Source organism: Callithrix jacchus, chromosome 22 (assembly GCF_049354715.1).
Source record: "Callithrix jacchus isolate 240 chromosome 22, calJac240_pri, whole genome shotgun sequence".
In the NCBI taxonomy this organism is placed as follows: Eukaryota; Metazoa; Chordata; class Mammalia; order Primates; family Cebidae; genus Callithrix; species Callithrix jacchus.
Genome location: NC_133523.1, coordinates 45,438,634 through 45,462,688, shown reverse-complemented (window position 1 = coordinate 45,462,688; position 24,055 = coordinate 45,438,634). Strand labels below are relative to the sequence as shown.

Sequence of the window (24,055 nt, the reverse complement as noted above, 5' to 3'; positions counted from 1 at the left end):
GAAGCAAGATGGCCGCGCCCTCGTCGCCGTGGCCCCACGGGGGCCTCCATCTTTGAGTATCTGACGTACACAAGGCGAAGGGGCCGTTTTGGCGCCGTCACCGGCCACCGCCGGGAAGATGAAAGGGCACCGAAGCCGTCACTTTTCGTGGTGCCTCAGTCCTTCATAAAGACGGGTCCATATACGGAGGCTCCAGTTTACACAAGACAAAAATGGCGTGGAAATAAATCTCTTTCAGCGAGCTGAGTAGAAGGCTAAGCTGACCGCGACGTTTACACCCTGTACAAACGTCAGGAAACAGCCCCTTGTGAGGGAAAAGGAGAAGTGGCCGAGAGGGGACACCTCGGCCCCTTGGCCGGATTTCTAGCAGAAAGGGGCTTGAAGCGCCTTTTGAACGCGGAAGAGAACTGCAAGCTACGCTGACGGAACAGGGGTGGCAGTCACAGACTAGGTAATGAAAACGGTTGGAACGTGTCAAAAGTATATTGAGCGAAAGGCCCGGGGTAAAGCCAGTAAAAGCCGGAAAGTATAGTTCCCGAGGCGAAGGGCTGAGCCTGGGACGGAGGCGGGACTTCTCCCTCGGACCTGGGTGGAGCCAAAGATGAGGGCAGGACTCGGGAGAAGTGGCCAGAAATTAAGGGAACAGGACCCCTTCAGGGAGAAATAATATTGGAAGAAAGGGACAAAGGAAAGGAGCCCCTCCCTCCCTCCCTTCCTTCCCCTTCCTTCCTTCCTTCCTTCCTTCCTTCCTTCCTTCCTTCCTTCCTTCCTTCCTTCCCCTTCCTTCCTTCCTTCCCCTTCCTTCCCTCCTTCCTTCCCCTTCCTTCCCTCCTTCCTTCCTTCCTTCTCTCCCTCCCTCTCTCCCTTCCTTCCCCTTCCTTCCTTCCTTCCTTCTTTCCTTCCTTCCTTCCTTCCTTCTCTCCCTCCCTCCCTTCCTTCCCTTCTTCCTTCCTTTACTACCTCCCTTCTTCCTTTTCCCTCCCTTCTTCCTTCCTTCCCTCCCTCCTTCCCTCCTTCCCTCCCTCCCTCCTTTCTTCCCTCCCCTCCCTCCTTCCCTCCTTCCCTCCCTCCCTCCCTCCTTTCTTCCCTCCCCTCCCCTTCTTCTCCTGTTTTCTTTTCTTTTCTTTGGCAAGGGCCACTCTGTTGCCCAGTCTGGAGTGCCTGGGGAGATCACAGCCCACTGTAACCCGGAACTCCTGGGCTCCTGAGTAGCTGGGATTACAGGTGGACACCACCACACCTGGCTAATTTTTAAATTTTCTGTAGAGACCGGGGTCTCACTGTGTTGCCCAGCTGGTTTTTAACTGGCCTTAAGCAATGCTCCCACTTCTTCCTCCCAAAGTGCTGGGATTACAGGTGTGAGCCACTTCACCTCTCACCCGGCCCATAGAGATCTGAAAAGAAAAAAGCCGAGCGCGGTGGCTCACACCTGTAATCCTAGCACTTTGGGAGGCCAGTGCGGGAGGATTGCCTGAGCTCAGGAGTTGGAGACCAGCCTGGCTAACATGGCGAAACCCCATCTCTACTAAAAATACAAAAAAAATTAGCTGGGCATGGTGGCGCGTGCCGGTAGTCCCAGCTACTCAGAAGGCTGAAGCACAAGAATCGCTTGAACCTAGGAGGCGCAGGTTGCAGTGAGCCGAGTTTGGGCTGCTGCACTCTAACCTGGGTGACAGAGGGAGACTCTAGTCTCAAAAAAATAAAAATAAAAATAAGGAAACGATGACCAACTTGAAAGCTCACTAACATTTTCTATAAATAGATGGAGGAAATAAACAGGACACTTATTTTTTTAACGTAAATGATCCTAGTTTTAAAAATACCAGTTTTACTAAAATTCAAACCAATGCAAAGTAAACGTGAAATATAAATGTTTTAACCCTTAAGATTTATAAGAATTGAATGATAATCATATTTAGATTATAAGGCCATGGAACAAAGGCATTCTGTTATGCTAAACCTCTTTAAGTCTTCTTTTTCTGTATAGTGGGTAAGAATGTTGTCCATGATATACAGCTTTAAATAAATTGAGATATTATCATACTCGTCATTATTCAAAGTTGGTTTTTGTTTGTTTGTTTGTTTGTTTGTTTTTAGACGGAGTTTCGCTCTTGTTACCCAGGCTGGAGTGCAATGGCGCGATCTCGGCTCACCGCAACCTCCGCCTCCTGGGTTCAGGCAATTCTCCTGCCTCAGCCTCCCGAGTAGCTGGGATTACAGGCACGCGCCACCATGCCCAGCTAATTTTTTTGTATTTTTAGTAGAGACGGGGTTTCACCATGTTGACCAGGATGGTCTCGATCTCTTGACCTCGTGATCCACCCGCCTCGGCCTCCCAAAGTGCTGGGATTACAGGCGTGAGCCACCGCGCCCAGCCCAAAGTTCTTAAGCATTACATTATTTCTAGGTATAGGATTGTGTCTCTATATAAATTAGTAAGTGTTTTTGTAGTGCAGTCTGTTGTTACCCATATTAAAGTTTTCCTTCTCTTTGAGCCATGAATTTTAAGAATTAATTCAATAGAGCTTATCTTTGTGAGAACAAATATGTGCAGGGCTATTTATGGTATCGATTTGACAAGTTTAAGGAGATAATTTTGTGGCTATTGCATAAACTTTTTCTTGTATCTCTATATTCACATCTTTGGATAATATGCTCCATTGTGACTCTGACCAATGTGTCCAATAGGACAGTGCCAAGTGTAACACAGAAGTCAGAAATAAGCTTGCTCATAGAGGGTTGCTTTGTCTTGTAGAGATCTAACACATTGTAATAAAGCACCCCCCCGCCACAACTAGCCTCTTGTTGACTCTGTAAAGGCCTCATCTATTCCAGCAGAAGCTCAAATAAGTGAGTAAAACTATTTAGACCGTGCAACCCCAGTCAAAATGCAACCACTAGAGCCTCCAGCCCAGCAGTCCCAATTGTTACTAAACTCTGTGGACAGGCATAAACCCATGGGTGTGAAGGGGTCACCTAATCTGCCATCTAGGTGCTCATCCCTGCTCCTAGCCAAGCAGGACTTGCCAGCTTGCGGGGTGTCCAAGTAGGGAGGGGCCCTCACTCTCGGATCACCATAAGAGGTGAGACACCTTGGTCTGCAGGACATTGGAGAAATCGGGTGTGCCTTCCTCTGTAGGGTCACCTGGCAATGATACAGCCTGTCTGCAAACCATGATCTCTGCCTGAGGGAACCCCATGAGCAGAGGATGCCAAAGGCCTTGCGAACCCACCCCTTACACTAGATTTAATGATTGCCCTGCTGGATTTCGAACTTTCATGGAGCCTTTGGCCCCTTTCTTGTGGCTTTCACCCTTTTGGAATGAGAATATTTACCCAATGTCTATACCCTCATTGTATCTTGGAAGAAAAGAACTTGATTTTACAGGCTCACATGTAGAAGAGGCTTGCCTTGTCTCAGATTAGACTTTGGACTTTTGAGTTAATGCTGGAGTGAGTTAAGACTTTGGGGGACTGTTAGGAAGGCATGATGGTACTTTGCAGTGTGAGGACATAACATTTGTGGGGGAGGAGGACCAGGGATGAATGATATAGCTTGGGTATTTGTCCTTGCCCAAATTTCATGTTGAAATGTAATCCTCAATGTCAAAGGTGAGGCTTGGGAGGTGTTTGGGTCATGGGGGCAGATCCTTCATGGGGGTTTGATGCTGCCCTTGCGATAGCGAGTACCAGCAAGATGTAGTTATTTGAGTGTGTGGCACCTACCACCCTCCACTCTGTCTTGCTCCTGCTCCCTCTTCACCTTCCACCATGATTGTAAGCTTCCTGTGGCTTCCCCAGGACCAGATGTCAGTGCTACGCTTCCTGTACGGCCTGCGGAACCATGAGCCAATTAAACCTCTTTTCTTATAAATTACCCAGCCTCTAGTATTTATTTATAGAAAAACAAGAATGGCAAAAAACATGCTGTCTCTACTTAAAAAAAAAAAAACAACAAGCCGGGCATGATGGTACACACATACAGTCCCACTTACTTGGGAGGTTAAGGCAGGAAGAACAATTGAACCCATGAGTTTGAGGCTAAAGTGAACTCTAATTGCACCACAGCACAAGACCCTCTCTCTCTCTTTTTTTTTCCCAGAGTCTTACTCTGTCGCCAAGGCTGGAATGCAGTGGCAGGATCTCAGCTCACTGCAACCTCCATCTCCCGGGTTCAAGTGATTCCTGCCTCAGCCTCCCAGGTAGTTGGGATTACAGGTGCCCGCCACCACATCCAGCTAATTTTTTTGTGTATGTTTAGTAGAGACAGGGCTTCACCATGTTGGCCAGGCTGGTCTTGGACTCCTGACCTCAAGTGAACTGCCTGCCTCGGCCTCTCAAGAGACCCTATGTCTTAAAAAAGAAAAGAAAGAGGTTAAGATTGTAAATCCTAAAAAACAAACAAAAAAACACCAAAAGCAAAATCCTGTATATAAATTTCACAGCTTCTTTATTTATAACACTTCAAATCAGGTAAACAGTGCAAATCTCTCTCATAGGTGAATGGATAAACAAGCTAGTACATCATATATGGATACTACTCCCTAATACAAACAACTTTCATCTGGATAGATAGATGATGGTAAAAAAATACTAACGAAACAACTATTCATCAACTCATATAAACCTTAGGAGTAATTTGCTGAGTGACAAAAATGCCGAAAGCTGACATACTCTCTATCAATAAAAATGTATATAACTTGTTTATATAAAATTTATAAAAACCATTTATAAAAACGATTTTATCACATTCATGAAATTATGAAATTATACTGATGGAAAGGAAAAGAGTGGGTGGCAGAGTTAGGTTTGGATGGAGTGTAAGCATAAAAAGGAAGCACGAGGGAGTTTGCTTCATTAAACAGTTTTATGTGGTTGCGGTGGTTACACCAATCTATACATGTAATACAACTTCTTAGAGTCAAAAGAAAAAAGAAAAAATCATAAAAACCAGTGAAATCCCAGATAAGATTATTTACTTCACGGTATCCTGCCAATGTTATTTTTCTGGTTTTGCTAATTATGGTCATGTAGGATGTTTTACCACAAGTTGGTTGAAAGATTCTGGCAAAGCCTCCAGACTATCTTTGCAATTTCTTTTGAGTTCAATTTTATTTAAGTTGAAGGTGGTTTTATAAACTGACCAATCTTAGTTAAGCACATCCAAATATGTCGTTATGTTAATATATTTAACATATTCGGTTTCTTTTTAAACTACTTCAGTTTGCTAAATGTACAATTAAGCTTAGAGCCAAAGAAAGGAAAGAGCTAATCATAATATGCAGTGGTCATAGACCATTCCTGTCTGGTTCTGGGGTATTTTCTGACACCAATGAATTCTCCAATTCTCCCACACCAACTGGGTGTTTTACAATTCAATTCTGACACTACTCCAAGTTAGTGCAGACTCTACAAGTTAAGGGGCTCAGTCCAACAAGACTGCCCCATATCAGATGCCACTCACAAGGACAACCTGCACTTCTGAATGACTGGCGGTAAACTCAGAGTTCCCACTACCCCTGCTCAGGTTTGATAATTTGCTACAGGGCTCCAGAACTCAAGAAAACAGTGTACTTTGTTTTATTGGTTATAAAGGATACGAATGGACATTCAGATGAAGAGGTACACAGACTAAAGCCTGAAAGGGTCTTCCTAATCTCAGGAGCCTCTGTCCCTATGAAGTTGGGGTGTACACTCTCCTGGGATATTTGGAGTTCTCTTAATCTCACTATCTAATCTCCAGCCCCCCTCCCCTTCCAGGAGGCAGGAGAAATGGGACACAAAATTTCCATCCTCTAGTTACTTGATCTTCCTAGGGAACAGCCACATCCTGAGGCCGTCTAGGTGACCGACTGTAAGTCACCTCAGTAGCGTAGTCAGGTGTAATTAAAAGGGCAGTGCTATGAATAAAAACAACAACAAAAAGAACCATCCTATTACTCAGGAAATTCTAACGGTTTTAGGAGCTCTGTGCCAGGAACGAAGGAGAAAGACCAAATGTATGTCTTATTATGCCACAGTTTTACATCACAGTAACATAACCAGTGATGAGAACAGAGTATATGATGGAAGCACTGGCAAGGCAACTGAAAATGCACAGCAGGTGTATTAGCTGATGTATAAGGTTACTAAGAAAGAGCGCTCAAACCTTCACCATTTTCACCACATTTCGTGCCTTCATATGCTCTTGATATTTTGCTCAGTGCTCCACATTTATTTGATAGCACGTTCCTAACAATTTTACTTTCTATGTGATTTTCTGACAAATGATGAAGCCGAATGCGTCACTGAAATCCTGCCATTAGTACTGGCACCTTAAATGTCTTCTCCAGTGTAAACTTTGACACTCACTGAGGTCGTATTTCTGAGTAAAGGCTTTGTCATGGTCATCATATTTCTATCAACAATCAGCTCACTTACGTTGAAATCTATGATGAAACCTGATAATAAAGTCTTATCTGTCCAGAGAAGACTTTTCCTAGTCTCTGCAGTCACAGAATTTATCTCTGTACACTTTTCAGATATGAGCAAAAATTATTGTTCGACATTTTCACATTAATATATTATAGTTTATTCAACATGTTTCATTAACAGAAAATATGAGGTAAAAGACCACTAAAGGCACTACCTTATTTACTGTATTCATCAAGTTTATCTCTAGGGCAAATTATTTTACCTCCTGAGGACACACATCTGGTTAGAGGCAGCACCATGTTTACGTTCTGATTTGCTAGAAACACAGTGATGTTTAAAAAAGTCTGAGGTGCCACAAAAAGCATTTCCATAGTCACTGCACTAGTAGGGTTTTCATTATGCATGAGTTCACTTGTAAGGAAGGAGCTGTGACTCCCCATTACAGGAATTTTCAACTTGACTGATTCTATTATCCATTTCTCTTATGTGCATCTTCTTATGTTTGACAAGGTTTGATAAGTGGGAGAAGGCTTTCTCACAGTCACTGCATCCATAGGGCCTCTCTCCTGTGTGCGTTCTTTGATGTACATTGAGTACTGACTTTGTGGTGAAGGCTTTTCCACATTCATTGCACTCATAAGGTTTCTCTCCTGTGTGAATTCTCTGATGGGTAATGAGACCGTATTTGTGTGAATAGGATTTTCCACACTCAGTACATACAAAGGGAGTCTTTCCCGTATGACATCTCTCATGTTGTATGAGGCATATTTTCTGGCTGAAGGCTTTACCACATTCATTGCATTCATAGGGTTTTTCTCCTGTATGAGTTCGCTGATGTATAATAAGAGTACGCTTTGTGGTGAAGCCTTTACCACATTCATTGCATATGTAAGATTTCTCTCCCGTATGAGTTCGCTGATGTATAATGAGAGTGCGTTTGACAGTGAAGCCTTTTCCACATTCGCTGCATATGTAAGATTTTTCTCCTGTATGGGAGCGCTGATGTACAATGAGATTGCTCTTCACCGTAAAGCCTTTTCCACATTCACTGCATATATAGGGTTTCTCTCCAGTATGAGTTCGCTGATGTACAACAAGGTAGCGCTTCATGGTGAAGCCTTTGCCACATTCACTGCATATATAGGGTTTCTCCCCTGTATGAGTTCGCTGATGTACGATGAGATTGCTCTTCACAGTGAAACCTTTTCCACATTCACTGCACACATAAGGTTTCTCTCCACTATGAGTTCGCTGATGAGCAATTAGATAGCGCTTCATTGTAAAGCCCTTTCCACACTCACTGCACATATAGGATTTCTCTTCTGTATGGGCTTGCTGATGTGCAATGAGACTACTCTTCACTGTAGAGCCTTTTCTATATTCACTGGGTATACAGATTTTGTCTCTTGTATGAGTTTTCAGATGCTTACTAAACAGGACACTTCTGGACAACCTCTCACGCTGACCACTTCCAGGATTCTCTTCTATACGAATGTTCTCATGGTAAATGAGCTGAGACTTCCTAAGGAAGGTTTGCTCACTTTCAATGCAGGCATGGGGTTTCTCAATTTTCTGAGTCCTCTGATGCTTATATACTTGGAATTTTGTATGGATGTATTTTGCATTTTCAGAAAATCTAGTTTTAGTATGCATACGTTCATTCTTAGCATGTAGAAGGGTTTTCTCACTTCCAATAAACTCAACAGGGTTATTTATTCCATGTCTTCTCTTCTGGTTGATTGAACTTAAACTCGATTTCAAATTTTTTCTGTACAAGTCAAATGTATCATGATTTTGCACTAGAGGAAAGTTCGTCTTGCTGAGATGTACAGTATTTCTAAATGCATTCTGTCCATTGCACTGCTGCATGCTCCTCAGAAGTCTTTGGTTTGGAGAGTGCTCTTGCAGATGACTGTCAACTTTCCTGATTCCTAAGAAGGAACAGAATAACAAATTCTTCCTTGAGAATTGTATGAAATAAAAATGCTTATGAGATGATTTGCTGGGGGCGGGCTCTTTACTGTGAACTCTGATCCCAGTATAAAAGGAAATTATGAAGATGTAAGGTGAAATAAGTAAGAAATAGATCAAGAAAAGATAAAAAGTCTTTAAAACTATAACAACATTTAAAAAGTTACCAGATGGGGAGATGAATATATAGAGTAGCTGCTTAGGTATCCTCAGATGTTTTGCATCTGTGACCTTTCCTTAATGACTAAAGTAAGTCTCAGATCACCACTGTCCTTGCTGGTTCTCATTTACCTGGACAATTTTTATTCTGGATTTTAGCATCTGTTATCCATGGTTCTTGTCCATGTGCCAACTTGGATAGAGCATCTGGTTTGCTAGTTTGGTACCCTGTCCATGAGGAAAGACAAACACAAATACTGAATCGGAGTCCAGCACGTCAAGATGGGAAAATACTACATTCAATTTCAAAGTAAGCATTCTCTCTGAGAAGAGATTGTACCACTTTGGGTCAGAGAGGGGACTTGAAGATGTAACTCTTCCAAACACCATAATGACTATAAAGCTTTGATGAGGTGAGCCTAGGACAGTGTCTGGGCATCGTAGGCACCTCTAGGTGACACAGAGGAACTATTCGTACCCAGTGATACCAGGTGGTTATAGTTCTCCACCATCACATCCCGGTACAGGTCCTTCTGAGCAGTGTCCAGGAGCTGCCACTCCTCCCAGCTGAATTCCACAGCCACATCCTCCAGGGTCAGTGATTCCTGTAATTATGAAGTCCTATTTAATATGATATAAACTCCTATTGTTAATATAAAAGTATGAGATAATTTTTTTAAATTTTCACAATACAAGCTGCATCTATATTCCTTTCTTAAATATACTTTGGAAGGGGCAAAATCCTCTATCTATGTATTTTACCACCTATTTCTAAATATTAAACAAAGGCAAATGACATCAAGACAAATAAAATGTCCCTGCATTACCAATGACTTCACAGCCAGTATGAGGATCTGACATGAATAGATTCCACATCTTGAATTTATAAAATAGTACTTTTAAATAAATGTAAGAGAAAAAAAGAAACTATATATGTATAAAGCACAAAAGACCCTTAAAGTTGATTAGGTTTTTATTTACTTTTTAATTTTTAAAGAGACAGTCTTGCTCTGTAGCCGCAAATGGAGTGCAGTATCATGGTAACAGCTCACTGAAACCTTGAACTCCTAGGTTCAAGCGACCTTCCCACCTCAGCCTCTCAGGTAACTAGGACTACAGGTGGATGCTACTACCAATGTTTGTAGAGATGGGAACATGTTATGTTGACCAGGCTGGTCTTGAAGTCCTGGCCTCAAGTGATCCTCCTGCTTCGGCCTTCCAAAGTGCTGGGATTACAGTGGTGCGCCGCTGCCCCCAGCAAAAAAAAAAAAACAAACTTCCAACAGTAAAACAGACGTACATATGTGTATTAATGGATAGATTAACAGCATATTAGATACTTAAGGTTTCTAAAAGGGAAAATACTGTAATAGAGAAGCAGTATCTATTAATAAATATCTAAAAGCTAAAATATTTCAGGACTGACTAAATACCTGAAATTTCAAATTCAGAAATCTCAACAAGTTTAGAGCAGGAACGCACAACTGGTGTGACCCATTAGACTGAAACTACCATACATCAAATGCAAAGGGAAAACTATAAAATCATCAAGAGACAAAAGATTACCTACAAAGAAATAACAAAACGTACTGATGGCTGACATTTCAATAATAGAGTCCAGAAGTATGGAATACTATCTTCAAAGTCCTGATTCTTGTGACAAAAAAGGCCAATTTTGGAAGGCCATTTGGGATTAAAACACATGGCTAGCAGACGACTTGCTGTCTTACAACCATGATATCAGGGACCTGTTTGTCAAGTAAACTGCCATTCTCCTGCTTCACAATACCTTTTCAGAGAACTGCAGTGTGTGAAGTAGAGGTAACTATTTATCCAACAGATCCAAGGAAATATTGGTAAGATCATCTCTCTTATACTACTGTGTGCAATGCTCCAGAGTCAAGAAAGTAGACTCATGAAACGGTGCAAGTGCTCAAGCCTGGTCAGCTTATTTCATTCTAAAATCTTTATGTGGGATATCTATCAACTGGGTAAATGTAAAGTTAAATTTCTACCTCACTCCATGGTCCAAAAGAATTTATTACTGGATGGAAATCTTGCAGGCCAACTCTAAGGTAGCCTGTCGGGGTCTGGCACGTCTGCCGGGGGGCTACCGACCTGCGGGAGTCCCCAAGACCGCCAACGTAGATGTCTCGTTCAACCTGAGAGAGAGAGTGCGTGGAAGTGAAAGAATACAGGAAAGTGGAGTCCAGAGGGCTGGGCAGTGCAGCGAGCGTAGCACAGCGTCTTTATTCTTGTGGGTTACAGCTTCTATACCTTTTATCTTGTTACATTTACTTTATCTCAGTAGAAAGAAAGGGGTAAACAGAAAGGAAATAGAAACTCCATAAAAAATAGTTATCAGGGGCTTGTGATATCCACTCAGAAAGCAGTTTAAGGGGGCTTGTGGTAGTAGTTTACATTTCAAAGATACAAGGGCGCCCTTAAGGTGGCTGGTAAAACCTGTTTTTCACCAGGAGCTAAAACAAAGGCCTAGCTCCAGGGAAAATATGGGCAGAGGTCTCTGCTCCTCTTAGGCATCTCAATTGCAGCAAGTTTATTGCTTACACAGAGACTGATGGGGACATGGAAACAGACAGCACGATGTCCTCATCAACTGCAGACCTTTGCTTTGCATTCTGTTGTTGCTTCAGTGACTCAGCTCGCGGCTCTTTGTCTCACCTGACAGCCCTCGAGATGGGGAGTGTAGATAGGTCCTGCAGCCAAACTGGGGCGAGTCACGCTGCTGTCTCGAGCCCTTGGCGCGAACTCTGCACACAGTAGCCTCTGATAATCTCATTCTCTAGCTGCAGTGACTTCTGACATCAGCTACCCAGGTTAGGCCAAACTTACTAGGTTAAAAATACAGACCCCTACAAGACTGCCCTTAGTTCAGACACAAGCTGCAAACTTGAAGCTATGCAGACCATCCTCAACTGCAACTAGCTGGCTACACATGTATGGAGCCACCATGACTCCCTCAGGTTTAATAATGTGATAGAACAACTCGGACAACCCAAGAAAGTGCTGTATTTACAATGAGCACTTTACTATTGCAAAATGACAGAAATCAGAATCAGCTAAAGGAAAAGATGCACAGGGTGAGGTCTGGGAAAGTTCCAAACACAAAGCTGCTGACTGTCCTGTTCCCATGGAGTCCTGGGTGGCCTAACACCTTCCTGACCACACCATGTAACAATACTGAAGAGCACTTGCCAACCAGCGGCATGCGCCCAAATTTTGATGTGCGGAGTTTTTACTGAGACTTCATTATGTAGGCATGGTTTATTGAAAGCACTGCCCATGTAGCTGAGTTCAGTCTCCAGCTCCCTCCCCTTTCTGACTCAAAACCATAACTCTCTCATCACATAGTGCTCTTTTTGGCATGGGCAGCCCCTATCCAGTGTCATGTCATTGCCATAAATTATCTAGGGATCCACTATGAGTCACCACTATATATATAGATAGAAGCTATCGAATATGAGTGGCTCACCATGAATGACAGAGACACTCTTACAACTTGGGTAATTACAAGGGTTTAGAGGTTACCACCCAGGAACCAAAGACAAAGGCTAGCCAAATTCTTCATTACACTCTAGGTATTCCTGCCCCTGTGCAGTACCATCCTCCTAAGTATCAAGTGGTCTAATAGGTTGTTTCTAATGAAAAGAACACAGGAAAAGTGATGAGATGCCACTTTAAGATTACAGTCTATATGACTTCTATTTTGCTAGCAGAATCTGTCATTTTCTGGCTTTGATTAAACACTTTGGCATATAGGGGAGGTACACGTGGCAAAAAACTAAAGGTGGCCTTAGAAAGACAGGTAGAAACTGAGGAACTCAACTGAACTGCCTCATTTCTCATTCTGGAAATGAACTCCTCCCAACAACCACTAAGTGAGCTTAGATGCACATCTTTTCCCACTTCAGCCTTCAGATCAGATGCCAACCTGGCTAACACCTTGACTACAACCCCATAAGAGACTCTGAATCAAAGTAGCCAGCTAAGCCATGCCCTTATTCTTGAGCCATAGAAAGTGTTTTTTTTTTTAAGTGTTGTTTCAAGTCATTACATTTTGTAGTAATTTCTTAGGTAGTAACAGACAATGAACATAAGATATAAACTTAAGAGGAACTTATGAGGCTAGGAGTGGGGCTCATAATCCCATGATTTTCAGAAGATAGTTTGAGCCCAGGGGTTTGAGCCCAACCTTCAAAACAGTGATACCCTGTCTCTACTCTCTACAAATAATAAAAAATTAGCTGGAGTGGGCCGGGTGCGGTGGCTCACGCCTGTAATCCCAGCACTTTGGAAGGCGGAGGTGGGTGGATCACGAGGTCAAGAGATCGAGACCATCCTGGTCAACATAGTGAAACCCCATCTCTACTAAAAATACAAAAAATTAGCTGGGCATGGTAGTGCATGCCTGTAATCCCAGCTACTCAGGAGGCTGAGGCAGGAGAATTGCTTGAACCCAGGAGGCGGAGGTTGCGGTGAGCTGAGATCGCGCCATTGCACTCCAGCCTGGGTAACAAGAGCGAAACTCCGTCTCAAAAAAAATTAGCTGGAGTGTGGTGGTGGATGCCTGTGGTCCCAGCTATTCAGGAGGATAAGGCAGGCAGACAATGCTTGAGCCCAGGAGGCTGAGGCTGCAGTGAGCCAGGACTGTGCTACTACTGTACTCCATCCTGGGGAAGAGAGCAAGTCCCTGTCTCAAAGAAAAAAAAAAGTAATAAAAGAAAACATGTTCATAAGTAAAAAGCTTTAAAAAATGACTTCTGCATGGGAAGAAACATTATGAACAAGCTAAAAAGGAAGTAAGACTCTAGAAAAACATTTGCAACATATAAAAGAATCAATATCCAGTCAAGATAAACAATCGTAAATCAGTAAGAGCACAAAAAAAAAAAATAAGCAAAAACTAAAGACAGTTTATCACATTACAAATAATCACAAGAAGCAACAAAGAGATGAGAACGATCTGAACCTCACTGGTGAATGGGAAAATGCCAAATAAAATAGGGCAAAATAATACTGGATCATCCAGATCATGGAAAATATACAATCTGATAACACAGTAAGTGTCAGCAAGATTTGCAGCACTGAGTGTTCTTTCTGTGCAGTGTTTTCCAACACTAACAACCAATTCTCCAGTTCCCTAAATACCAACTAGATGTCCAACAATTCCATTCCATTCTGACACTACCTGTGTCAGAGTGCACAGATTTAAGTGTTCAATCCCACAAGATTGCCTCCTCTTAAGATGCCAGTCATAAGTCCTGGGCTATCAGTGTTTTCGACTAACAGGCTATAAATTAGGGGCTCCCACAAACCCCTCCTTAGGTTTGATAATTTACTAGAACAGCTCATAGAACTCAGGAAACACTTTACTTATGGTACCTAGATAATAATAAAGGATATAACTCAAGAACAGCCAGAAGAAATGCACAGGGCAAGGCATGGAGGATGGCATGCCAAGCTTCCATTCCCCTCTGGGTGCAGCATCCTCCCAGTACCCTGGTATGTTCACCAACCTGAAGCTTGTTCAAAAGAGTTTTTTTTTTTTTTGAGACGGAGTCTCGCTCTATCACCAGGCTGGAGTGCAGTGGCACAATCTCGGCTCATTGCAACCTCCATCTCTTGGGTTCAAGCAATTCTCCTGCCTCAACCTCCCAAGAAGATGGGACTACAGGCATGTGCCACTATGCCCAGGTAATTTTTGTATTTTTAGGAGAAATGCGGTTTCACCATGTTGGCCAGGATGGTCTTGATCTCTTGACCTCGTGATCAGCCCACCTTGGTCTCCCAAAGTGCTGGGATTACAGGCATGAGCCACCTGGCCTCTTCAAGAATTTTCATAGAACTTACTCTCTAGTCCATTCCTCCTTTCAGTTCCAGTCCTCTAATTGCTTGGTCTTTCTGGGGCCTAGCCTCAGTCTCATCCTGACACTATCTAGAGGTCCCACCATGAAATTCAGGCTCCTCATGAATAACAGAAGACACACATATTCCTCAGGAAGAAATTCAAAGGGCTTTACGCATATTGCCCCATGTACTGAGAACAATGACCAAATATATTTCTTATGATACCACATTTACACATCACTTTTTATATACCATACTGTGACAAAATAAATACACATTTGGTCTCTACCCCCGAAATATTTGGAATTGCTGAAGTGATGGTGTCTTTTGTATGCTATTGAGATGATTGGTGGCTGGGGCTCTTCCATGGTCTCAGGAAGGGAGCTGGTTGCCAGGGGAAACAACCTTGTCATCAACTTACAGTCCCACTTCCCCAGTCAACCTCTGACCTCTGAGGAAGGGAGAGGCGATAGAAATTGAGCTTACCACCAATAATTAATGAATTAATGAATTAGGCCTATGTAATGAATCTGCCACCCTAACAATAAAAGGATGAGACTGAGAGCTTCTAGGCTGCCTTCAGTCCTGGGAGGGCAGAACACCCAGAGAGGGCATCGAAGCTCTTTGGCCCTTCCCCATTACCTGGCCCTATACGTCTTTTCCAACTGGCCATTCCTGAGTTGTACCCTTTCATAATAAATCAGTAATCTAGTAAGTAAACTGTCTTCCTGCATTTTTTGAGCCTTCTAGCAGATGAATAAATCTGAGTAGGGGGTTGTGGGGACATCCAATTAGTAGCCAAGTCCAATAGAAGTTGTAAGTAACCTGGGGACCCAGCACTTTTCAGGGGTCAGTTTTGTGGGACTGAGCCCTCAACCTGTGGGGTCTGTCCTAAAAGTCCAGGCAATCAGTGTAAGAATTGAGTAAATTTTAGAATACCTAATCGGTATGGAGAACTGAACTGATGAGTGGGGAATACCCCACATATCTGGTGTCAGAAACATTGTCTGAGAATAGAGAGTAAAACTGTTGTTCCTGTACATAGATACTCTTCTTTTTTTTTTTTTGAGATGGAGACGGAGTTTCACTCTTGTTGCCTGGGCTGGAGTGCAATGGTGTGATCTTGGCTCACCGCAACCTCCGCCTTTGGGGTTCAAGCAATTCTCCTGCCTCAGCCTCCCGAGTAGCTGGGACTACAGGTGCGCACCACCATGCCCAGCTAATTTTTGTATTTTTAGTAAAGACGGGGTTTCACCTTGTTGACCAGGATGGTCTCGATCTCTTGACCTCGTGATCCACCCGCCTCGGCCTCCCAAAGTGCTGGGATTATAGGCGTGAGCCACTGTGCCCGGCCTCATAGATACTCTTCTAAATACATTATATAGATGAACTCATTTTACACCCTTACTATGTAGATGCATATCATCCTTCTTACAGATGAGAAAACCGAGGTGCATAATGGCTAAATGAAGTACGTGAGGTCACACAGCTGGCAAGTGACTCCAGAGTCAACACTTCTGGCCTTATTCTACACTGACCATAAAGGAGAACGTCCATTTTGACAGCAACAGAAAGGATGCACTAAACGACTACACCCTAAATCGATTTAGTTGTAACCATCCTCAAGTAATACTGATATTTCACAAAAAAGCCATTAACACGACCATGTAACCTTGTTCAGTCATGTAGTTTATAACAATATGCCTGAATATTCACCAACAGGTGAACGGCTAAATTGTCACACAGACATCATTTGGAGTTCATTGCATTAGTTTAAAAAAAAAAAGCTCTTGTGCCATTTCAGACATGGTGGCTCCGCTAGGGGGAATGTTTTCTGAGCGGCCACCTGGGCCCCCACAGCCCCCGCTGGGCTTCCCAGACCAAGCTTCGCTTCTTCAGGCAGCTCCAGGTGCTCCTAGACCTTCCAACAGTACTTTGGTGGATGAGTTGGAGTCATCTTTCGAGGCTTGCTTTGCATCTCTGCTGAGTCAGGACTATGTCAGTGGCACTGATCAGGAAGAAATTTGAACTGGTGTGGATCAGTGTATCCAGAAGTTTCTGGATATTGCAAGACAGACAGAGTGTTTTTTTCTTACTAAAAAGATTGCAGTTATCTGTCCAGAAACCAGAGCGAGTTATCAAAGAGGATGTCTCAGAACTAAGGAACGAATTACAGCAGAAAGACGCACCAGTCCAGAAGCACCTGACAAAGCTGAGGCACCGGCAGCAGGTGCTGGAGGACATCAGTGCGCAGCACAAAAAGCCAGCCGACATCCCTCAGGGATCCTTGGCCTACCTGGAGCAGGCACCTGCCAACATCCCTGCACCTCTGAAGCCATCCTGAGCAAAGGGCAAAGGCACTTGGACTGTGAGTGGGCTGGTGTGTGAGGTGGGCCACACATCCTTTCCTGTGGACTTGACATTTTGGAAGAATTCTTTGCCAGATAATGAGTTCATTTTAGTATTAAGCTCCCATTGAAAAATTTTCCACTATTTTTATAAGCTGTTACTTTCTTGAGTACTTTAAGGGTCTGTAGCTTGGATAAATCAAGTAAATTTTTTTTTTTTTTTGCCTTTAGCAAAGTTTTGACTGTGAGTGTGATGACACAGATTCTTTTTTATGGTGGTTTTTAAATTTTTGTATGACTTTTCATCTTTTTTTCATCTTTTCATGTGTGTTTCCTTTAGTTTGAGCTGAAGGAAAAAAGCATAATAACCTGATAATTAGGAGAAGGGGATTTTAGTTGTAGGCCTTATGATAATTACTCCTCAGTGGTGAGTAGAAACATATGTAAATTTGCTGTTTTAAGACTTTGAACTACCTCAAGAAGAGGAATCTAACACAGTATTTGCAATGTTTCCAGAGCTCTCAGAATGAGGATTTTTTTTGTAAATAGGTCAGAAGAGGATTGACTATCTTGGGTTAGTGTAGTAATCTTACAGTAGGATCCTTAGGTTGATGCTGACCTCTGGGGTATGTTTATATTTTATGTGGTGTTTACTTTTTCTCTGATAAGGAGGGATGTAGTGGGAACAGTGATACGCTAACATTTATTACATTTTGCAGTAATGAATCCGTTTAATGGGGCAGACACTGTTTTCAGTAGTCTGACAGTGGGGGTATAGGTGAGCTGTGAGGGGCTAAAGCTTGCTGTGATTATCTATTTCTGTTTTGAGTTTTCTTTGCATGTATCATTTTTGTTTTACATTTCGGGAGGGGAAACATTTTCCATTAAGCAAGATTGTTGCCAGTGGATTTGACTCCAAGGGACTAGAGTGTCATGGTGAGGGTGGAGGGGATGAAGGGTGATCATTGGCTACTGAGTCTCCACAAAGAGCATGTGGCGCCTCTGCCTTTGGAAGGATATTTTGCTCTCTCGTTAGTTTTGCAGGCAACCTTGGATTCGCTGTTGAGTTGCTGTTAAGAAATGGAGACCAGCGTTGTTTCTGCCTCTCGTTGGTTAGGTTTTCCGAGTTTTATAGTCTCTTATAAGATCACATCTCTTTGCCCAGAACAAATGCTTCACTATCTTCTGGCTGGCAGTACCCTGTGGCTCTGTGCCTTGCCTCATTTTATTTTCTTCAGCCTTGAAGGTCCCTTCCCACATGCACTGACATCCACTCATGTGCCTGGTCCCTGAAGCCTCCCAGCACCTGTTCTGTTGCATCCCCAAGGCATGGGACTTTGATCTCTTCTGCTGTGCTTGCTAGGCTCTCCCTGGTTGGTTAGAGCTTTGTATCAGTCTCTGTGCCCCTCACAATTATAATTGTGGATTTTTACCTACTCTAATTCAATGACGCTAATGAGAGTATGACATTATTCCCCTTACATATATAGGGACCATATAGTCTTTATCTTTTTGTTGTGTGTATATGGATCTGGCAAAGGGATCTGTGATTACCAGCCTGACAGCAACAAATCCCCTCAGTTAGGACGTATAGATTAAAGCTCATATGCTGTGACCTCAAGGTTGTTAACCTGATCATCTCGTGGTAACTAGAAACTCTGATTGACAGCTTTATATTGCTCGATTAAAAACCTAAATAAACTGATTAGGATTTAGGTATTCTAAAAGAGGTTCTTGATTAAAAGATTGAGAACTATCCTGTTTGGTGCTTAGTGAAAAGATTTTTAATTACTGTATGTAACAGTTATTGCCATTTCTTTATTAAATTCAGAAGCTTTTTTGCCAAATAAATAACAATTTTTCAAAAAAGAAACAAAGAACCTGGCTGGCAGGCACTAGCATGCAAAGAATGCCAATATATTGAAAATGGTCTGGAGGATGTACATTAAAATGACAACCATAGTTCATTCTCGAGAGGCGATTCATCGATCACCGTAATGGTCAAAGAGCTGAACTATAAATAAAGCTTGCATTCTTTCATACTGAGTCTACTTTTTTTTGAGACAGGGTCTCACTTTCCCACCCAAATTTGAGTGCAGTGGTGCAAACATGGCTCACTGTAGCTTCATCCTCCCAAGCTCTAGCAATTCTCCCACCTCAGCCTCCCAGGTGGCTGGGACTACAGGTGTTCACCACCACACCCAGCTAATTTGTGTATTTTTTTTGTAGAGACAGGGTTTCACCATATTGCCCAGGCTGGTCTTGAACTCCTGAGCTCAGGTGATCCAGAATCTACTTCATAAGGCACAATGAACCCCCACCTCTACTCCCAAAAGCAGTCTAAGTTAATTCCTCCCTAGTACTCAATTATCCCAGTATATACTTCCTTAAATTCAACTGACTCTTTCAGGTCATCATAAATCTATCAAAAAAAAAAAAAAAAAAAAAAGGAAAATATAACAATCCAAAAATCACCTGGGTCTTGATCATTTTCTTCTGTGCTCAGAAAATAGTGGATAACATGGACTATACGTCTTTGTCTCTTCTGCATTTACCGTGAAGTTTTCCTAGTCAGAAATATTGGTGTCCACTTAAAGTTGTCCCTAGAAATGATATCCAAGGCCAGCGACCTCCTTCTTCCTTCATTGCTTCACTTGAGTTATCTTGCTTCTGGGAGCCAGGACCTAAGGGTTGATGAGCAAAATGGCTTTAAGTGTACATTCATCCTGGGTCCAGATGTTGTCACTGCTGCTCTGTACTTACATTAAATAAAAGACCCTAATATTTACAGTTCCTTTATTTGGTGCCTCAGGGGTTTATACACCTAGAGCAATAAAACAAGGTTCTAAATGTATGAAAGCTATGACTTTCTTTTGTGAAGTAGAAGTGGCATGATTATTATAGAGAAGGTGGGAAAGCAGAACCCATACAGCAGGCAGAGGCAGAGGAATTCTCAGGCGGATCAATTTTAGGAAAGAGAACACATGGAAGACTCCAAGGAAGTCTTTAAAATGCATGTGTGCTCATGTACTGCTTTAAAAGTCTCTGTATGCTCCGTGGGTATATGTATCTCAGTGTCAAGAACAATGTACTAAACAAATCATAAGAACTATCTCATTTCACATTATGCGCTAAAGAATTAACTTAACCCAAGAGAGGTTTGTCCTTTGCTCGCAGTTCCAATGAGGCAAACTCTAAGCCTTTGGAATATGCTGCTTGATAAAATTGTCTTTGGTTATCAGGGCAATTTGAGCCATGCCAAACTGTCCATCCTAATAATGTGATTTACTGTGGGAGGCCTCGGACCACGTGGTTTTAGTTTGATATCTGGAGGGGCTGGAGATTGAAGTCAGCCACAAAGGAAGTCAATTGCGTATATGTTAACTGATACCCAATAAAAACTCTGAACACCATGGCCTAGATGAGTGGCAACAATGGTTGCAATGGCTGGCAATAATACAAGCATGTAGATATAAGGACATGACATAAGAAGCAAAACAGAATTAGAGAGGATGGGACAATTCCACAATAATAATTGAAAACTTTATTACCTTACTCACAATAATTGAAAACAAACAGAAACTCAGCAAGGATACTGAAAACTTGAACAACATAATCAATCAACTGGTCTTAACTGATATTTAACACTACGCTCAACAGCAGTAAAATAAACATTTTTTTCAAGAGTAGGTGTTATATTCTCAAGGAAAGACCATACGCTGGGATATAAAACAAGTGTCAATAAATTCTAAATATATTTTCCAACCACAACAATTTAATTAGAAATCAACTTCAGAATGAAATTTAGAAAATATCCAAATCTTTGAAAATAAAATGGCACAGTTCTGAATAACCATGGTTAAAAAGAAAATCATGAGCCAGGTACAGTGGCTCACACCTGTAATCCCAGCACTTTGGGAGGCTGAGATGCATGGATCACTTGAGGCCAGGAGTTCCAGACCAGCCTGGCCAACATGGTGAAAACCCTTTTCTACTAAAAACAGAAAAAATTAGCCAGGCACGGTAATGCGTGCCTGTAATCTCAGCTATTCAAGATGCTGAAGTGGAAGAATCTCTTGAACTCAGGAGGTGGGAGCGGAGACTGCACCACTGCACTACAGCAAGGACCAGAGCAAGACCCTATTTCAAAAAAAAGAAAAGAAAAGAGAGAGAGGAAAAAGAAAAAGCACTCCGGAAATTGGACAATATTTTGAACTGATGGGAAACAAAAACACAATATCAACATTAATTAGCTGTCTCTACAGGAGTTCTTTAAAAAAAAAAAACAACAACTTTAAATTAAAAAAAAAATACCTGTATCAGAAAAGAAAAAAAAAAACCCTCAAATCATTACTCAGTGTACAAACTGAAAAACTAGAAAACGAGGAGCAATGAAAACACAAAGCAATTTGACTGAAAAAATAAAGAGGAAAGTGGAAATCAGTCGGAAAAAAACACATTTATTTTTTAAAAAGGAAGAATACAAAAAGGGACTAAAAAAATCAATAAAATTGATCCCCAGTAACTAGGTTATCAAGAACGAAAGATACAAGTTACTTTGTATATATGCCTTTCTAAGAAAGGCATAGCTTTCATACATTTAGAACCGTGTTTTATTGCCCCAGGATGTAAAGGCCTCCGAGGCACCAAATAAAGGAAGAAATATTAGGGTCCTTTATTTAAGTGCACGGCAGCAGTGACAATCAGGAATGTAAGATGTGACATTATTACTTCTGACTCTACAAAATGTCCATTATCACTGCTGACCGCAAAAATTAAACAGCTTATGAAGTGACTTCATGAACAATTTTATGTCACCGATCTCTGTCTCCCTAACAGAAGAGTGGCGATGTGGGAAGACAAAATCCGTTTTTGATAAGGACCTCGAGGACGGACTTGAACTCGATGGAGGTAAGTGGGTTTGAGCAGGAGAAACGCAGCCTTCAGGGCTGTCCCCGCAGTCAAGGTTTCAACCAATTAACAAGAGGCCCTGGACCTCCTCCCATACTGACAGTCCCCACCAGGGGTCTCCGTGTCTCAGCCCCATATTAAATCCCATATAAAACCCCAGACACGTCTAGGAAACCGAAAGGACATATCCCCAACCCAGACGTCTCTAAGGCTAAGCCCCACATTAAATCGCGGCCCTGAACGAGGCTCCGGAGTTCATGGGTACAAACTCACTCCAGTTCCCAATCACTGAGCCCCACAAGGCGAGTGACTCACAGGGACCCCCAAACCCAGACAGAGTCGGACTCGTCTCTGATTTCCTCAGACTCTTCATCCCTGCGGCCAAAGGCCCGTCATTAACGCCCGGCTTCCTCAGCGACGGCGTTCAAATACAGCCCAACCAGGATGCTCCACGCACCATCCGGTACACAGACACACAGGCCGCGAGTCCATGCCCAGAACCCGACTCACCTGAGCCCGAACCTCTCCGGACACCACCGGCAGCCGGCAATGAGCCGCATGCAAGTCCGAAACCTTTTCCTATTCAGACGCGCTCCCGAGGCGGCCCACGGGACGCTTTGCGGCGTCGACGCTGGAGGGAGGCGGGACCACGGAGCCTGCCCGAGATCGCGAGTTCAGACTGCTGGGGCCGCTCTGTGACGTCACAAGGCTGCGCCCATCGCCGCGTTTCTGACAGGAGCGGCCTTAATGGCTGTGGAAAGCACTCTCGGCTACCTCAGTGCCTTTCTCTCTGCGTTGTAAAGGACATTCAGCAGCGCTGGGCTAACCACGCCAGCTTTAAGAGTCGGGTGCCCAGCCAAGGCCAAAGCGGCGCAGTGGCATTCTATTCAGCTGGCTGGGGGTGAGGAAAAGATGGCGGCGCCCTTTGTGCCCGTTATAGCTGAGACTGGAGCCTTAGCTGGACCACCATGGGCGCGGCCATCTTAGAGGAAGGCAGCGACCGTAAGACCTAGAAGATGCTCAGACCCAGGACAATTTGGAAACATAAACAAGGTTTGAAGAAGCCACGGTGCTGGGTAGCAAGCGGCCACAAGACTTGCCAGAGCCAGTGGTCACAGAAAGTGTTAGATTTGGGGACAGGGCGGGGCTTGTGGACTAGGTAAGGCTTTTGTAGGTTAATTAGACTCTGACTAAATGGACTAAGCTGAGAATAGGAGTGATGCTCTGTTAAATACTAGTACCCACGTGGGGCTTGCTACAAAACTACTGCCGCTGGGGAAGGGGAGGAGGTGAAGGGGCAAGTGTATTAATAATATCTACATGTTTCCTTCCACAAGTAAAGGAAGATGACAATGGGGCACTTAAGAATATGAAATTATTAGAATGCGATCATCCTACTTTGCATAGTTTCTAGATTTTTTTTTAAAGTCACACTTAAAAATGTTAGTTCTATTTTTGCAGATGTTGGTGTTGTAACTGCAGAAGATTTAAGCAAATATTCCCTTTTTGGAAGGCAACCTAGAACCAATTTAATTTTTTCGTTTTCTTTGACACAGCAATTCTAAAAGTTAATTTGGTAAAAAGCTGTCTTAGGCCGGGCGCAGTGGCTCACGCCTGTAATCCCAGCACTTTGGGAGGCCAAGGCGGGTGGATCACGAGGTCAAGAGATCGAGACCATCCTGGTCAACAAGGTGAAACCCCGTCTCTACTAAAAATACAAAAATTAGCTGGGCATGGTGGCACGTGCCTGTAATCCCAGCTACTCAGGAGGCTGAGGCAGGAGAATTGCCTGAACCCAGGAGGCGGAGAGTGCAGTGAGCCGGGATCGCGCCATTGCACTCCAGTCTGGGTAACAAGAGCGAAAACTCCATCTCAAAAAAAAAAAAAAATTAGGTATGATGATGTATAAGTTCATGGTATAATAAATGCAAAATAGTCTGTTTTCTTTCAGAAAATAAATATACTAATGCATTTGAAAAATTCTGGAGAATATACTAACAATATTTGACTCTTCCATACAATTATGGTGACTTAAAATTTCTTCATTTGAGGCTGGGCGCGGTGGCTCATGCCTATAATCTCAGCACTTTGGGAAGCCGAGGCGGGTGGATCACGAGGTCAAGAGATCGAGACCATCCTGGTTAACAAGGTGAAACCCCGTCTCTACTAAAAATACAAAAATTAGCTGGGCATGGTGGTGCGTGCTTGTAGTCCCAGCTACTCGGGAGGCTGAGGCAGGAGAATTGCTTGAACCCAGAAGGCGGAGGTTGCGGTGAGCCGAGATCACGCCATTGCACTCAGTCTGGGTAACAACCACAAAACTCCATCTCAAAAAAAAAAAAAAAATTCTGCATTTTACTTGCTTTGTAATTTCTAAAGAATAA

The 24,055-nt window shown here is 43.0% G+C and overlaps 1 protein-coding gene and 1 pseudogene across 3 annotated transcripts; one reads left to right on the top strand and one right to left on the bottom strand.

Moving 5' to 3' along the window:
* Nucleotides 1-85: 85 nt before the first annotated feature.
* On the top strand, nucleotides 86-19,531 carry LOC103790041 (mediator of RNA polymerase II transcription subunit 28 pseudogene; annotated as a pseudogene). Its single transcript, XR_616258.5, has 2 exons — nucleotides 86-451; nucleotides 2,098-19,531. The product of XR_616258.5 is annotated as a mediator of RNA polymerase II transcription subunit 28 pseudogene (transcript).
* ZNF614 (zinc finger protein 614) lies at nucleotides 4,434-22,322 on the bottom strand. Of its 2 annotated transcripts, XM_035283620.3 has the most exons (6): nucleotides 22,182-22,322; nucleotides 19,236-19,444; nucleotides 10,560-10,706; nucleotides 9,023-9,149; nucleotides 8,677-8,772; nucleotides 4,434-8,345 (listed from the first exon to the last, which is right to left on the bottom strand). In XM_035283620.3, exons 2-6 carry the CDS (start codon nucleotides 19,248-19,250, stop codon nucleotides 6,823-6,825), a joined length of 1,908 nt encoding a protein of 635 aa, XP_035139511.2. In that variant the 5' UTR covers nucleotides 19,251-19,444; nucleotides 22,182-22,322; the 3' UTR covers nucleotides 4,434-6,822. The 2 variants fall into 2 exon arrangements, with proteins under 2 accessions (XP_035139511.2, XP_008986779.2); XM_008988531.5 differs by lacking the exon at nucleotides 10,560-10,706.
* Between the last annotated feature and the right edge of the window lie 1,733 nt (nucleotides 22,323-24,055).